General features: G+C 41.1%; 1 protein-coding gene across 4 annotated transcripts in view; it reads left to right on the top strand.

Annotated features, from left to right (window-relative positions):
• Positions 1-15218, top strand: part of ECT2 (epithelial cell transforming 2) — a 47374-nt gene extending 32156 nt beyond the window's left edge. For 3 of the 4 annotated variants that reach the window (XM_065410647.1, XM_065410648.1, XM_065410649.1), the window contains 5 exons: positions 5481-5619; positions 7363-7517; positions 9876-9983; positions 10569-10715; positions 15129-15218. In XM_065410647.1, coding sequence (XP_065266719.1) covers positions 5481-5619; positions 7363-7517; positions 9876-9983; positions 10569-10715; positions 15129-15218 — 639 coding nt within the window. Of the gene's footprint in view, positions 1-5480; positions 5620-7362; positions 7518-9875; positions 9984-10568; positions 10716-13450; positions 13748-15128 lie in introns of those variants that run through there. The other variant, XM_065410645.1, reaches the window with a different exon arrangement.
• The last annotated feature ends 218 nt before the right edge of the window (positions 15219-15436 follow it).

Below are 15436 nucleotides of genomic sequence, written 5' to 3' on the forward strand. Positions count from 1 at the left end.
CACATTGGTTCTTCTGGGGCTTATTGGTATTTAATATCAGTAAATAATGGGTCTCTATCAGGTAGATATTTGCTTATGTACACATTTTTGTGTAGTCTAAAGTGTCCACACAAACAGTATAAATAGTAATTGCTGTTGGGGGAAAAATGAAGACATGGTGGTTGGGGAGCGTAATTGGGCTTTGGAGGCTTAAGTGAAGAGATTGAGGTTGTAAAGAACACTCTACTACTGTGACTGGTTCAGAGACTTTCATTAAGGAATTTAAAACTCACTGCAAGTCTGCCCAAAGAGAGACCACAAGGCAGTTTAACACCTTGGACTAGTGTTATGCCACTACAGACAAGATAGCTTATTGTATCACTTAATGACAAAACAAAGATGAGCTACTTTGGCCCAGAGAAGCACCACTCTGCCAAAAGAAGGGCAAGTTAAATTGGCTTTGACAAAACTTTGGTTTTTTCTTTTCTTTCCTTTAGAAGGCTTAAGTTACTGAAAATGACTGAGCATTAACCGACATAGACGCAGGGCCTAGTGTAAATTCCTAAAACTACAACAAGCTTGGTGGGGTAGTGGGCCCTTGTAATCAGGATCCACTTCAATTCATTCTAGTCTATGCTACCATATGGGACTATATGTAAATATGCCCACTTGCAGCATTGTAACTGTATTGGGGCAGGAACACCTCTCTAAGGCAAAGACTAGCTTGCTGTTTAACAGTTAATATTTTCCAAGGGCTCTAAAATAAATGTGTACATGAATTGTCTTTAAACTGCCATGCATCATCGGTGTCTGGGGTAGGGTTAGTGGTCCACGTTGGAGGTTGTTTGAGCTGGGGGTTCCCAAGATACTGCTTTCATTTAATAATAATAATAATAAAAAAAAACCCTAGGAATCATAAAAATTGTGATGTGTTTTCTGCACACTTGGCACTTAAATGATGGCTCTCATCTTCCCCCAAACTGATATCACCTACTCAGGAGTGATTTCTGCTAGTATCTGGCACCTACTGCCCCTTTTGGGGAAGCAGTGTTCTTTGAGTAGTGGAGCACCTGTGGGTGCTTCATTTCAGATACACATACAACTCTTGAGCCCTTGATTGAAGATTTCTAGGTAGCAGTGTCCATTCAGCCCACATACGTGCCCTTTGAAATCTTGTGGCAAACATCAAGGCTATATAGGAGTGCATGTCAAACCGTCCTCAGTTCCTTCACTTCTGCCTTGGCCTGAGACGGAACGCTACACTGTCTGCCTAGCGCATGCAAGGCCTTTCTTTGTCATAGTTAATTTAGGGTGGTTGTTAAAGCAATTCTCGCACCTAAACTAACATTCCTTCTTTCTTCCCTTGGAGACTTGTCCTTTTCTTGTGGGGTATGCCTGGTTTGCCAAGTTTCAAATGCTGCCTCTCCTCAGGAGGCTATACCAGTGACAATGGATGATCCAAGTGTGTCCATTGCCTGGGGGAGTCCCACATCTCTCAGAAGTGCTCTTTTTTGTTTTTTGTTTTTGTGTAGCCCTTAAGTACAAGGCTAGGCAAAACAGGGAGCTAAAACTCCAACTGCTGGTGATGGAACAGTCCCTGCAACTACCCTCTGATCCAGGTCAGGACTCCCTCCCCCCTGAACATTTGTCCCTGGACTGATCCAGCACCCCATCAACCTCTGGTCATGCTTCTCCTAAGAAAAAGAGAGCCTTTGGAGCACCCTCGGAATACTCCCAAAAAGAGGAGCACAGACTCTGTATCTAAGGAGCCAGCTGCAAAGAAGACTAGGTTCCTGTCCAGGCCTTTATCACCAAGGGTTCTGCTGAAGCTAAGGACTCTTCCTCTGGTGCCAGCAGGACCTTGATGCCCTGGAGCTCCAAGGAGAGGAAGCATGGCTCCAATAGGGTGCCCATACCCTCTACTAGTAAGAGGAGTAAGCAGAGGGTACCCTTGAGCTCAGCCCCGTCATTGGCATTGAAGCCTCCCAGTGGTGCCATCACAACCCTTAACCCAGCCATGGGTACCCATGCAAGTAGCTCAGGTGGGGGTGCCTTTACCAGTAGTACCCTTGGTACTGAGCAGGCATCGGCATCTGAGACAGCCTGTGGCATGCTCATCATTACTGGTGCTATCCGCTCCAGCCACCGTGACCTTGGCTGTGGTGTTGGTATGGGGGTCCTTTCCATTACCACATGAGTTCTGATACTCAAAGGATCTCTCTGTGTCAGATGAACCAGAGTCCCAGTTACTGTCAGGTACTGAGTATCTCACGAGGCCGAGACCTCGGGCTCCGAGTGGCAAATCTGACACAGGACTCTCCTCCATCCTCCTTGTCTGCTTTTCCCTTCCCTTCTCCCATGGGAGAACATGGAGGAAGACTCCGTCGCTATCCTCAATTCCCTCTCTCTTTCTCTCTTCTCCTTCCCCACCCCCCCAATTGGGGGTTCTCTAACATTCCTCTTCAGGGAAAACTTTGCAGCTCATCTAGGATAGTGGAACCAACCCAGTATGCCACTCCTGCTCCATTATGGACCCCTGCAATGGCCCTATTGGGACCTGTGGGCTGGCTATTGGCAACAATTCAATAGACTTCCAGTACTGTCCCTTAGGGAAACTGAGGTTACACCATGCTCCCTCTGCCCTTTCACAGCAGGAAATGACATTTGGGGAACTGGAGGGTAGGTCAGAGGAGGAAGTCACCCATTTAATTGTCGTCACTTCCTTTTAAAAAGTTGCATCTATAATATAGCTTGAGCTAAGTTGGTGAGCCAGAGTCACTTGTCCATGTGCAGCAACACTGGGATGGCTCTGCAAGACATCTGAATAATTGGGGGCCTCAAAGTGGTGATGTGGCCATGGAATTTGAGTAGCACCATGTACCATGAGTACCCCTGCCTTTGGCAGCTTTCTGAACTTTAGCTGTGCTATGCCTGTCCTATACTCAACCTCTTCCCTGATTCTGAAAAAACAACCTTAGAGTTTCCAGATGTTGGCACCCATTGACTGTTCTAAGAATTCCTCATGGAACATCACTTTGTGCATTGTCATGTATGCCAACAGACTGCCACAGAAAATAGATTTTTCTGCTCCTTTTGCACAGCCACCTAACTCAGCAGAGAAATGATGGGTTTGCAGTCCCTTTGTGCTTCATCCTCACTGTGTTGTGAGCTGTGGCAACCTGCTGCAAGTAATCCCTGTACCAATAAATACAGTTGTCTTTAACCTTTTCATGTCTTATATTTGGGAAAGAAACTTGCTGCCTTGTTTCACTAGCTCTTGATAGAGGAAAACTGTTCACTTTCAGCCCTAATAAAGGCAAACGTCAACATAGGTCTCCCAAAAAATGCTTGAGGAACTTTGATATTTGTCAGACTAGTACACAGAATACTTCCTACGGGTTGGGGTCAGGGTTTTGCCAGCTATTGATTTTGTGAAATAGTAGACAGAAAATCACTTCTGCAGTCTGTGCTAGATAGCTTTATTAGAGGTCTCGGTGATATAATGCACTTAAACCCATATATAAAAAAACTCTGTCATGAGAGATTATGAACTAAATAAAACTGCAGAAGCAGAATGGATCCCAAAGGAATCTCAACTTCTTTAAGTCCCAGGATGGGACTTAATGTGTTTGGGAGGGGAGCAAGAAAGGGTTACTTTGGAGGTTCATGAATTGTAGATGGACCATGAAAATATACATTTTTACAATATTGTGTCTCAATGGAATTTCACAAAATACACAGATAACGTGAGTTGTGATTTTTGGTGGGTGGTACATTTCCTACCCCCGAGGAGTTTCTAGAATTGCCTGTTCTAAGGATGCCTAGAAGTCAACTTTCCAAAGTTCCCCACCTCCTCCTTACTTCAATGTAAGATCACGTGAACTGGGGTAATAGTAATAAATAAGGAATTTTTCATCGTTGTAAAATCTTGCAGGATTTCATCAGGAAATCTAGTTCAACTTTTGGCTCTAGTGAGGACTATTTTTACCTTTTAAAAATGGGTATTGCTAATACATACATTGTCATTGGGGGAGAGGAGGAATCTAAAGTGGACTAGTACTGCACCAAACTTCATAGAAATACTGCAAGCAAACTGGGAGACCATGATTTTGTAGCCTTCATTATACACACACCATAGCAAGTGTCTTATTTTAAATAATTAAGATGAAGTACCACACTTGTTTCTTGACCAGTGGATTGCTTTCCTGTGCAACAGTCCCAGGCTCCATGGCTTTGCTTTGGTTTTTCAGTCACCAGACCAGTAGGAATCTGGAATTCTGGGTGGCCTGCAGTATTGTGCCTTTCTGATGAAAGAACATTTCGTGTCATTTCTAAAGTATCTCCTGCTGCTGAGCAATGAACAGGCTATAATAAATATAGTATAAAAACCTATATAGTTTTGGTGGATTGCAGAAGACTCTCCAGTCCTCAAAGAGTAAAAAAATTGCTGGGTGAACTCTTTCCCTTGGAATCTGAGTGACTCAAGGGAGAGAGATCTGGAAGTAAACCAAGGGAATAAGGGATCCAGTGACAATCTGCAGGGGGCAAAAATAGTTAATCACTGAAGAAAGCACATGGAAGAGGAAGTAATTATCAAAATGCAGCAGACAGAGTACAGAGAAGATTGTTCTAGTTTTGTGAGTGTAAGAACAGAATCATGAACTGACTCCTGGTGAATTAGGTATCTGAGGTGTCAGAAAAACACCGCACACTCTAAGCGTGAAGGTAAAAGAGAAAAGTACTTTAAGCATAGGTGGTATTGGAGAGGCATGTGAGGTCAAAAGATGGCTTGCAATGGACCATGTTGAAACTCTCTCCCTACCTTGGACTACTTATGAACAATTTATCCCCAAAATCCCCTTCTTTCCCGCAGCAAATAGTGCGTGACTACATGGAAAAGAGCAGTTAGACATTTAAAAAATACTAACCTAAAGCAAACAGCTGCCAAATGATCTCCTGGGAACCCCTAGCCCATCCACCTTCCAATGCTGTGGCCCTCGTTGCTTTGAGCTTGCCATGTTTTTCAGTAGCTTGTCTCACTTAGGTAAAGCCAACCTTATCCTATTTGTAGATAAAACTGCTTTTAAGTCACCCTCTGATTGCAGAGAAGTGGATTTTCAAAGCTAGGCCAAGGGCTGTGGAAATCCAAATCTTGGACTGAGCTACAACTAACAGGTGGCATCCCTATTTGAACATTGACCGATCTGCTGTTTTTAGGATTTGCTCCATGGCTAGGTGCATACAAGAGTGTGCTGGAAAACTAGGGGAACCAGATGAGAGGAAATATAGCCTTTCAAGGAACATGCCTCCTCTTTTAAAGAAAAGAATCCCAGTTCTTCTGAAAAAAGACGTACAGCTTCTCTTCAAGTAGAAGTATAAATCCATATGTTGGAGCTGGTTACTAGATGAAGAATTTATCTGTTCTCTCTAGCTAAGCTTTGATTTTTAATGGTTGTTTTAATTGTAAGATTTAAACTTGTTACCTCATACTCTTCTTACAGATTGCAAGGAAACGGCACAAAGTTATCAGTGCTTTCAAGAGCCCCCATGGCCAGACCAGACCCCCAGCATCTCTCAAGCACATTGTTCTCATGCCTCTCTCGCAGATCAAGAAAGTGCTAGACATCAGGGAGACAGAAGGTCTGTGCTTGGAATGGTGTTATAGCTAATAAACCCAGTGGGGGAATGGAGGGGGAGATAGAACACTGAAGTGTGTATATAATCTATTCTGAGAACTAATTATGTGATTACACTCCAACTGACAGCTACAAATGCTAATGTTCTGGCTTGAAATCCCAAAGCAACACGTCTTTTATTTAAAGATTGTTTACCTGCTGGCCAATGATCTTGAAATAACCACTAAAGGCCATATTGACAAGAGCCAGCCAAATGGCACTGTGAACCTGCAATAAAAAAATAAGCCTACAGATCTTTTAAACACAGCCCTTGTTCTGCTGAGTGTGTTTCTTTTTGTTGCTTGGCCCATTGCTGTTTCCACAAATACAAATCTTCATTTAAAATGTGGTGATGGCACTCAAGGAGCTATCCCTGCTACCTGAGGACAAAGGCTTAACTTAACTCGTGTTACCACTTGGTCACGGTTAGATTAATGTTTCACAGTAGCAACAGTTCACACCACATTATTCAACGTTGTAGCAGCAATGCCATCATAAATCTGTATTCAGAAGCTTGTAATTGTTGTAAACATTCTCTGTTTAGAAATTAAAATACAATAATGTTTCACTTCAAGTGATTTTTTTGGCTGGTGTTCTCTAGAGCTCTTCAGCAGATCTTACTGGGTTTGTATGTTTTCAGAGTTTTAAGACAACTCTTCTGAGTAGGAAGAGGCCATCTATCTAGTAAGCAGGCAGCCTCATACAGTCTAACTGTAACTTTAGATTTAACTGCAGTCATTTTTTAAACTGGTATTAACAGAGAGTACTTGTTTTTACTGTAGCCTAATTATTTGATGAAAGAGACACTAGAGTAGACTGACAATGAGTTTTAGCCTCTGGGCTTCTTCCCACTAGAAAGATGATCCATTGGTGACAATAGGGTAGCTGAACTCTTCCGACCAAGTTCTAGCCCACGTTTCTGAAGCAGTGCTGAGCACTGTCTGTCTACACTTGCCACTTAATTGTGTTCAGCACTGGTTCAGCTGCCCCTGTTGGTTGTCAGCAATGGGTCACTTGTCCAGCATAGACTGGGTTTAATGTCAATATCCTTTAAGATGTAATTCTAACAATTCTGTTTAGTCAAACTGGTATTCCTCAAATGGTCAAACTTTCTCCATAATAGAATAAATAGAAGCTTCAATGTTGCTTCTCAAAGTGCTCTACAAAATAGGGCAGGCATCACTTCCCTCTGCTTTGCAGGTGAAGAAACTGGACCTGCCCAAAGTTGCAGAACTGAGAAGAGAATCCAAGCTTTGTTACTGCCATTTCCCTATCCATTAGACCATGCTGCCTCTAAGGCTATGTCTACACTTTAATTAGACACCCGCAGCTAGCTTGTGCTAGCTGACTCTAGCTAGTGGGGCTCAAGCTAAGGGGCTGTTTTAATTGCAGTGTAGATGTTCAGGCTTGGGCTAGAGCCCAGGCTTTGGGACCCTCCCACCTCGCAGCCAGAGCCCGAATGTCTACAGTGCAATTAAATAGCCCCTTAACCCGAGCACCGCTAGCCTGAATCAGCTGGCACAAGCCAACCACAGGTGTCTAATTGCAGTGTAGACATACCCTAATAGTCTTTAACTTGAACCAGACTGCTACTTAAAAGTAAGTCATAAGATTACTTGCTTAAAATCTGTTTTTTCAGAATTGTATGAAGGTTGACTGTCCTCTGTTTGGAACAGTGTGAACTGAATGTTTTTGTCTTCAATTGTAGACTGCCACAAAGCTTTTGCCTTGGTTGTGCGGCCACCAACAGAACAGAACAACTTGTTGTTCAGTTTTCAGATGACGACTGAGGAGCCTCCTAAAGAGGATTGGCTGAAGATGCTGTGTCGGCATCTAGCGAACACAATTTGTAAAGCAGATGCTGTAAGTTCTCTAGTACTAGGTTATCAGTGAAAATAGTTCATTGCAAATGTCTTTTAGATACATAAGTAACTGCTTCCTTGTGATAACAGGAAGAAACGAGGCCTTGGCATATCCACAAGCTAACAGAATAAAACTTCTCTGGTGATTAAGAGGGCTACTGAGGCCTACTCCTTAACCATTAGGTTCTACAGAACCTACGTATTTTTTTAAATAAAACTACTAATTTTTTATGGTTGTGATAACAGTCCAAGGTCTGTAGTATAGATACAATAGGGCATGTCTATACGGAATTATCTTTTGGGTCTTTCACCAGTGTAAGCCAGGCAGCGCAGTTCTCTCTGCACTATTGTAGCATTTCTAACAGTAGGCATTTTCATTAAGATGTAGAAATTGACTGTGTATAATCCCTTAGTTCGTTGGTCTGTATAGACAGCCTGATAGAACAGAGGTATGAAATGCTTTTATCTCAGTGAGGCATAGAGCCCTAAAGCATCTTTCATCAAACTGGAATGTTCTAAGGTGTCAGCCTTCTGCCAGCACCCCTTTAAGCATTTCCAGTGTGTATTTCCAGACCAGAAGCCAAAAATAAAAAAATTACTAACTTTGAAATACAGCACAAAAATGGTAACAGGGCAGGGACCTTCCAGCTAACATTCTCATTATCTCTCTCTCTGCGCGCGCGTACGTACACACACACTCTGGAGTGAACAGCTGGTTTGAGTTTGATGTCTGTGTTCAGCATGCTACTTATTTTCACCATACAATCTGTTAAATATTTGATGTTTCTTTAAGGCTTAAAAAAAAACCCCAAAACTTTAAATGAGTCTTGTCTTTCCATGAGGACACTAGTTCAGAATGTGTGTACTATTTCTGATCCACTGGCTCACTTTGAATGGATGAACTTCTGAAGCAGGGGTATTTTAACCCTCTTCCTCCCTCCTCCCCCACAGTAAAAGATATTTTATCCTGAGAGAAGTATCTGACAGTTTTGCCAAGTGGGCCAGCCACCCATCTGTCAGTTCCTTTAATTGTCTCTTTGTCGCCACTCAATTCTAATAAGTATAATAGTAGAAATGGGGTATCATAATCTGTTACTGATGTTCTGTCACATTACAGTACAATAGAAAAGCACTTGACCCCTCACTATTTCCAATGTGGAATAGACATTCTGAAACACACATTGCCTGCATAGAAAGATTGTCCATTCCTAACTACATCTAGTCCTCAAAGTGGTAATATACATTGGTGTCTACTTAAAAGCAGCAGCCCCACCACACTTTAAAGCAACACATTTCCACCCTGAATGTGCCCCCATCTTTAGCTTGATTTGAATACCAAATAGAATGGAATCTTTTTGCACTTTAGGGGGTCAAAAACTTGATTCTCTTCTCCATCTGTATCTGGGTGCCGCACCCTTTCTGAAAAGTCTGTCATGTTGGATAAGTATGCCTGTTTTCTCATAAATGAACTAGGTATTTACAAGTCTGCCACATGGTGGCAGTAAAGGCTTTAACTCCAGCTCTGCCTAGTAGCACTGCAGTGAACAACGTTGTCATAAGCTGTTATTGAAACTTAACTGTGTGTGTACAGTCTTCTCTGGGCAGCTTTCCTCAGACTTCACAAAAGATCAGTTCCTTATCCCTCACATAAATAGTCTAATCTAAAGATTCCTGTGATGCTACTGGAGTTTCAGAACGCAGAATATGAAAAATTTATTGGGATGTCAGTGACTCTTCTTCTAAAACTGGCAAGTAAAACTATAAAAATACGTAAAGCTTCATCCTATCCCATGCACTAGGGCAGTGCTCTTAATTATGTAACTGAGTATTCTACATTTTGTATCACTACAGTAATGTTAATTTCTATTCTCTGGAGAGGCTTGGGAGCTTCTGAAGCACTTTTTACCAAACATAGGCCAAAGGTATCAATCTTAACTGTATCTTTTTGAAGACTACCCATTCTGTCCATTTAGAATAGTGGAGTGTCTTGCCTTGCCAAGATTCCACTACATTTACAGTTCAAATGTGTGTACCCCTTCGCATAAGGCCTGGCTGTTTAACAATTTCAGATTTGACCCACTTGGTTTGCTTTGGTCCGCCCTGATTTTGAAAATGGGGCTAAAAGAGACTGTTCTAGTAGCTAGCTTCAGTAAATCGAGTAAATCCAAATAGCAGCTGCAAGATTAAGTACAGCTACATTCGCTATCCCTTCTCCAGTGAAATTTAGGGATCTTCAAACAGGAATTGATAAATAATTAGATTTTAGAAGATTAAACTCAAATTTTTGTGTACTCAAAGATGTGTTGGAAAAATCCTGGTGGATTTGTGCACCTGTTCTTATAGTTCTGCCTGTCTGTAGGAAAACCTTATTTACACTACTGATCCTGATTCAATTGACATAAATACGAAAGATGTGGACAGTACGTTGAGTAGGGCATCCAGGGCAATAAAGAAAACATCAAAAAAGGTAAGTGTTTAATTCCCTGCTTGCTAAGTAATTTACCTGATATGTGAACCTTCTTAGTCGCACCAAAACCTACTAGGGCCAGTGTAGTCAAGAAATTTATGTTGGTATTTCTGCCAGTGCTGCCAAAGTTCCATATATATAAACTGATTAGGAGGAGAAAATGAAATTGGGTTTTTTGTTGTTTTTGTTTTTAATTGCAGGATTGTAAATGCATCCAAAAAATTTGCCTTTACTTTTTATACATTAAAGGAAATTCCATGAGATCAGTTGTGCTGCAGAGTTTCAATGTGACTGTTCTGTGAGCTACGTAAAATGAAGAGTCTGTGCTAATTCAACTCATGGTGTCCAGACCACATGTAGTATTCAGCTGAAGGGGCAGGGATTGAAAAGAGAGCATGCACAGGTTGACTACTAAAACAGACCTCTAAGATGGTGTATAGAAAGCACTGTAGGACATGGTCTCTCATTGCAAGGTCTCTAGACTGTTAATGTAATTCCACAGCAAATCAAAATGTGAATGCATGTTAGATGCTAATGATCTCACGCTAAGACAATGTATGTAACAACTCTTGTCAAACTCTGCAGGTTACAAGAGCATTCTCTTTCTCCAAAACACCAAAGAGAGCTCTTCGAAGGGCTTTAATGGCACACAATACAGTAGAAGGAAGGAGTCCCTGCTCATCTAGTGAAAGATACTTGGGCAGCCGCCTGACCAGTACATCCTCGTTAGCAGTAAGTGACTTGGCTGTACAGTCTAAATGGCATAACCTTAATTTTGATAAAGCTGACTGTATTCATTTTGGTGCACAGAACGTATTCTTACATGGCAACCTCTTATTAAACAAGGTCCACAATGCATATGCAACACTTGTCTATACTGTTTTTTTAAAAAACCTCCGTTTATATTCTGGTCTGAGTAAAGTCACTTAAGATGTCCTATTAGTCTGTAAAATGCAGAAAACTCTGCTGTACCATGGGAAACGAGGAGCGAGAATGCACTATGCAGATTCCAAAAGTGACCACCTTTTAAGAGTGATCGTGCCCTCTCATGGCAAGATGAGAAACTCCTAGCACAACCTGAAATGAAATAATTTCTGAAGCTATCCTAGGATGAAGTATACAACTGGTTCGTGTAACTTTGAATGGGTAAATTTTCCATAAAAACAGACATCCTGTGCTGTCTTACCTCATTAATTTCTTGCTCATGGACTCTAAATGGGGGTGGGGAGCCAAGAAACTACAGCCCAACCCCCCCCCCCCCGAAAGGATACTCAGTGTGTCATAGATTTGGGGAGGGGAAAGGATCTCAGTCTTCAGTGTCTAAAATAACACATACTGCTACTCTTTTCTCTGCTGTAGTTTAAGAACTATAGCAGTAGACACTCAAGTTGCCAGCACAATTGACTATAACAGATGGGACTTGGTAGGATTGAAAATAAACTAAACACAATTTACTCAGAATTTAATGTTATAATACCTGCTCTTAGATCTGTAACTTGTTGAAAATTTCCCTTGCAACTCTCATTGTGTTCTTCTCCTATAGTTGCCTTTCAGGGTATCCCCTGTGGAATAGGGGTAATAAAGTATAATGTGCATGCTAATGGCCCACAGATAATCAACCCAATCAAAGTATTGCTTCACTCTGCTGCTTGAGTTAAGGATGGGAGCATATGAACTAACATTCTGAATCCGATCAGTGGTCAACCTAGTGCAGTATCCTGTGTCTAACAGTAGCCAGAAATAGCTGCTTCAGAGGAAACTGGTAAAAGCTCAGCAGAAGGTAACTAAGGAATAAATTGCCACAGGGATAGTTGCATCCTATTTCCCATTAATTAGAAGCTGGACTTATGCTGTGAGCATCCCCCTTCCCGAAAATATCACTTACAGATTTAATTTTTATTCCTCCTCCCCTCTTGCTATTGTATCTCTGGCTATCCTCATTCTGGTACAGTTTGCATCTCATAAAAATAGTTGCATTCCAGTCATGCATTTTCTCTACCTCCTATGTCCTTACATAGTTGAGCATTACCCTTAAACATGTCAGCAGAACTACCAGGGATTGGTTGAATCCCTTTATTTTCTGTGCATTATCAAGATGAATTCAAAATCTCTTGATGCTCTTCCAAATAGTAAACTACCAAACATACAAGTTGACAGCATGGCATCCATCCTGTGCTTAGGAAAAGGGCAGCTGTGGTTAAAAATAATCCAACCTGCAGCTAAATCCGTTATGAAATCAAGTGTTGCATTTGGGTGGGGCTAAATGGCAATTTTCACAGTTTTCAAAGTAACTATATCTCTCACCTCTTTGTGGCCTCCTTGAGGACACCCACACTCTAGGTGACTGCTAGGGCCCTGAGACTTTTCTTGGTTGGAGTCCCGCAACTCTTTATCTAGATCTAGAATGTAATTCCTCCTTCAATTCACAGATTATCTCATCATGTCTGAGTTTTTCATTGAGCACCTGCAGTTCTACTTGCTCTCTGGGGCAATGACAGTGTCAAAGCAAAGAGTTTGTTCAGATCAGAAGAGTACATATCTTAAAACCCCCTCACATGCTAGTCTTGACTTACCAAATAGTCACCCATATTTCATTTCTCCAAGTCCTTCAGGATTTGGCCCTCTTGGTCAGTGTCACTGATCAGGTGAAAGTGACTTTTCCCCACTATGTTAGGGTGATTACTTTGAGACCCTGACTAATAAAACAGAAAACAGTATAGAGTTAAATTAGCACATGCAACTTCCCCCAGGAGGTAAAGCTACTCCAGACTTGCTACTTGCCTAGGGATTTGCAATAATTACCCCAGTGATTTTTAGTTCCAGCAGGCAGCCCTCTAATTCCGCCATGGGATTGTATTCTGGATCCTAGCTCTTAGTTACATATAACACTTTTATAAAGTTGATTCAATTGTCTGAAATTTTGTTTTGTATATTGCTGTAACAGATGATATAGACACCTGGGATACCCGGTCAAAGCAGCGCTTCATGTAGGCGTTTCAATGGCCTAACGCACAATAGCACTGATAATGTGTACCCAAGAGCATCGTTTGGATGGGGAATAGGACTTGTGAATTTATTACTTCAATTTAAGACCATTAATACAATCTCCACTAGAAGCAAACTATTGCAGAAAGAGTACTGATCTTGCTTGTATGCATTATTGAACCTGTTTAAAGTGCTATGGCTAGGGCTGCTGTTCCTGCAAAATTAATCTGTTGAAGATATTGAGTAAGTTTTAAAATTCGCAGAACATAAGAGCCCACTAAGCTTCTTACAAAGAGGTTCAAAGGAATTGTTTAGGTGAAGTGTTTTGTCTAGATAATATCCTGGCCATCAGTAGGTACAATTCATTTATTTATTTATTACTTAGAGAAATGGCATTGGAAATAAGGCACAATAAAGAGTAACCAGTGAATTTATGCAGTGTCTGCACTAACTCTTCACCCCCCCCCCCTTCCTATTTGTAGATTGCTCGTTCCTCTTCTACATACAGCCTAAATGGATCTGTCAAACATGTCGTTAGTGTTCAGCGCTCCAATTCTGTTGATGGGAGCTCTCAAAGTTCCAGGTCTCGACCTGTGCTCTGTCCTGACTCTCCAACTAGCCGTCCTTCACATGCCAGAGAAGGAAAAACTCTTTCCAGCCCTGAGAGGTTAAATGGCCACTCGTTGGCCAGACCATGTCCCATTCCTGTCATTATTACCACTTGTGATGTAGGAGATGACCGGAGTGGTGTTGAGAACAGTTCCGTCGTCAAACCCTGATCTTTAATGCCCACGTTGTATAAAGTGAGCTTCCTAAAGATTCTCCTATGTAGCACAACTACTAAAAGATTAAAGAATCCGTCAAATGTTTCTAACGGGTGCTGGGTTTTCCTTGGTCTGTCTTGGTGCAGCTCCCATTAGGCTACTTAATATTTCTTCTGTTGTTAACTAGTTGGGTTTGAAATGGGGCATTTAAATTCTTTGGAAATGGAATTGACATCACTGGTCTCGAGGGGTTTTGGATTTCTTTCCAAGTTTTTTAATCATGTTTGCCCTACGATGGCATTGAAGTGCCTCTTTATATTTACACATTTAATGTAAATATGGGCGAGTCTTCATACTGAAGTCAAAATTTGACACATGAAATTCTGGATTCAGCATGGAGTCTATTGCCTCTGATTGCAAATATGGAAGAATTCTAGAGTACAACTGTTGAGACTTTCATGAGTCTTAAACAGTGAGTTTTGCAATTATCATTCTCTGCTAAAAACCTTCATAAGAACATGTTTCTCTTCTAGGAACAACTAAAGCACAGCTATAGTACTATCACTTGTTATCACTTCAAGTGAAATTAAACTTCTGAGGTTGTAAAGAAAATTGTTTAGCTCTTAAAGCAGCTCTTACAACTATTCTTATATTAATTTTAGTTTCAACTTTTGCTTAGCAACAAACGGCTAAGCCTGCAGATCACCTTAAAATCCACTGATGATCAGTTTTGCTGAGACTTGTTCACAACATCAGAATAGCAAGCCTTTTGTCTAGTTTTCAATCATATACAGACATACATAGGCTAAGACTATTCAGTAATAAACTATCAAAATAAAGTTACAATTTTTGTGGCTTTTTTATACCAAAGTCTCTGTAAGGGTCAAATCAGTAGTTTTTGAGGAATCTTGAAAATATGGTAAGAGCAGAACAAGTTTAAGTGGTTATGTAGCTAGAGGAAGTTCATCTCAATCTTTCAAGATTTGCTAATATAGCAAACTGTGTTATAACATGTACTGCATTTGAAAACTTGGAAGGAGATACTATGCTGTTGTAAAAGCATGAACTGCACAAGGATGTGGGTTAGATATGTTTGCTTTATTAAGAATTCTTCAGAAGGTCTCCTAGTTCTGTGCATACCTCTCAACAGTTGTGTTATGGGGAAAATCTTCATTTTCTATAATGAACTTATCCATGTGTCTTACCCACCAAGTTTGTTATCCAAAACTTGAAAATGCCAATCCTTAAAATTAGGGGTTAGCAGACTACCTCTATTGAAGAAACTGGACCCACTGTGTCCCCCTTATTTTGGGTCTTGAAATGTTGAGAGGTATGACTACAGCACTGAGACTGATACCTTGATCATATTAACAATTTTTTTTTCTCCCTCTACCAGGGTATCTCTTCTCCTTCCTTGGTCAACCTTCCCTCAATGTTTGCAAAGAGGAGTCATACTTTAAGTCGATCAACAACCCACTTGATATGAAGTAGGCTTAAAATGAACTACTATACTGTAATGACTGACAAGCAACTGGCTGTTCAGATGACCTATTACTGACATTAATGGTACTTTAGTCATTGTCACTTAGTTGCCTAACTTAGTTACCTAACATCTTGCTAACTGGTAGGGACTCTTTGACTAGTACTGAAGCAGATGACCTGGTCAAGCAAACAAGTGGAAAAACTTGATCTAGGCTTAGAAAT

Source organism: Emys orbicularis, chromosome 9 (assembly GCF_028017835.1).
Source record: "Emys orbicularis isolate rEmyOrb1 chromosome 9, rEmyOrb1.hap1, whole genome shotgun sequence".
Lineage (NCBI taxonomy): Eukaryota > Metazoa > Chordata > Testudines > Emydidae > Emys > Emys orbicularis.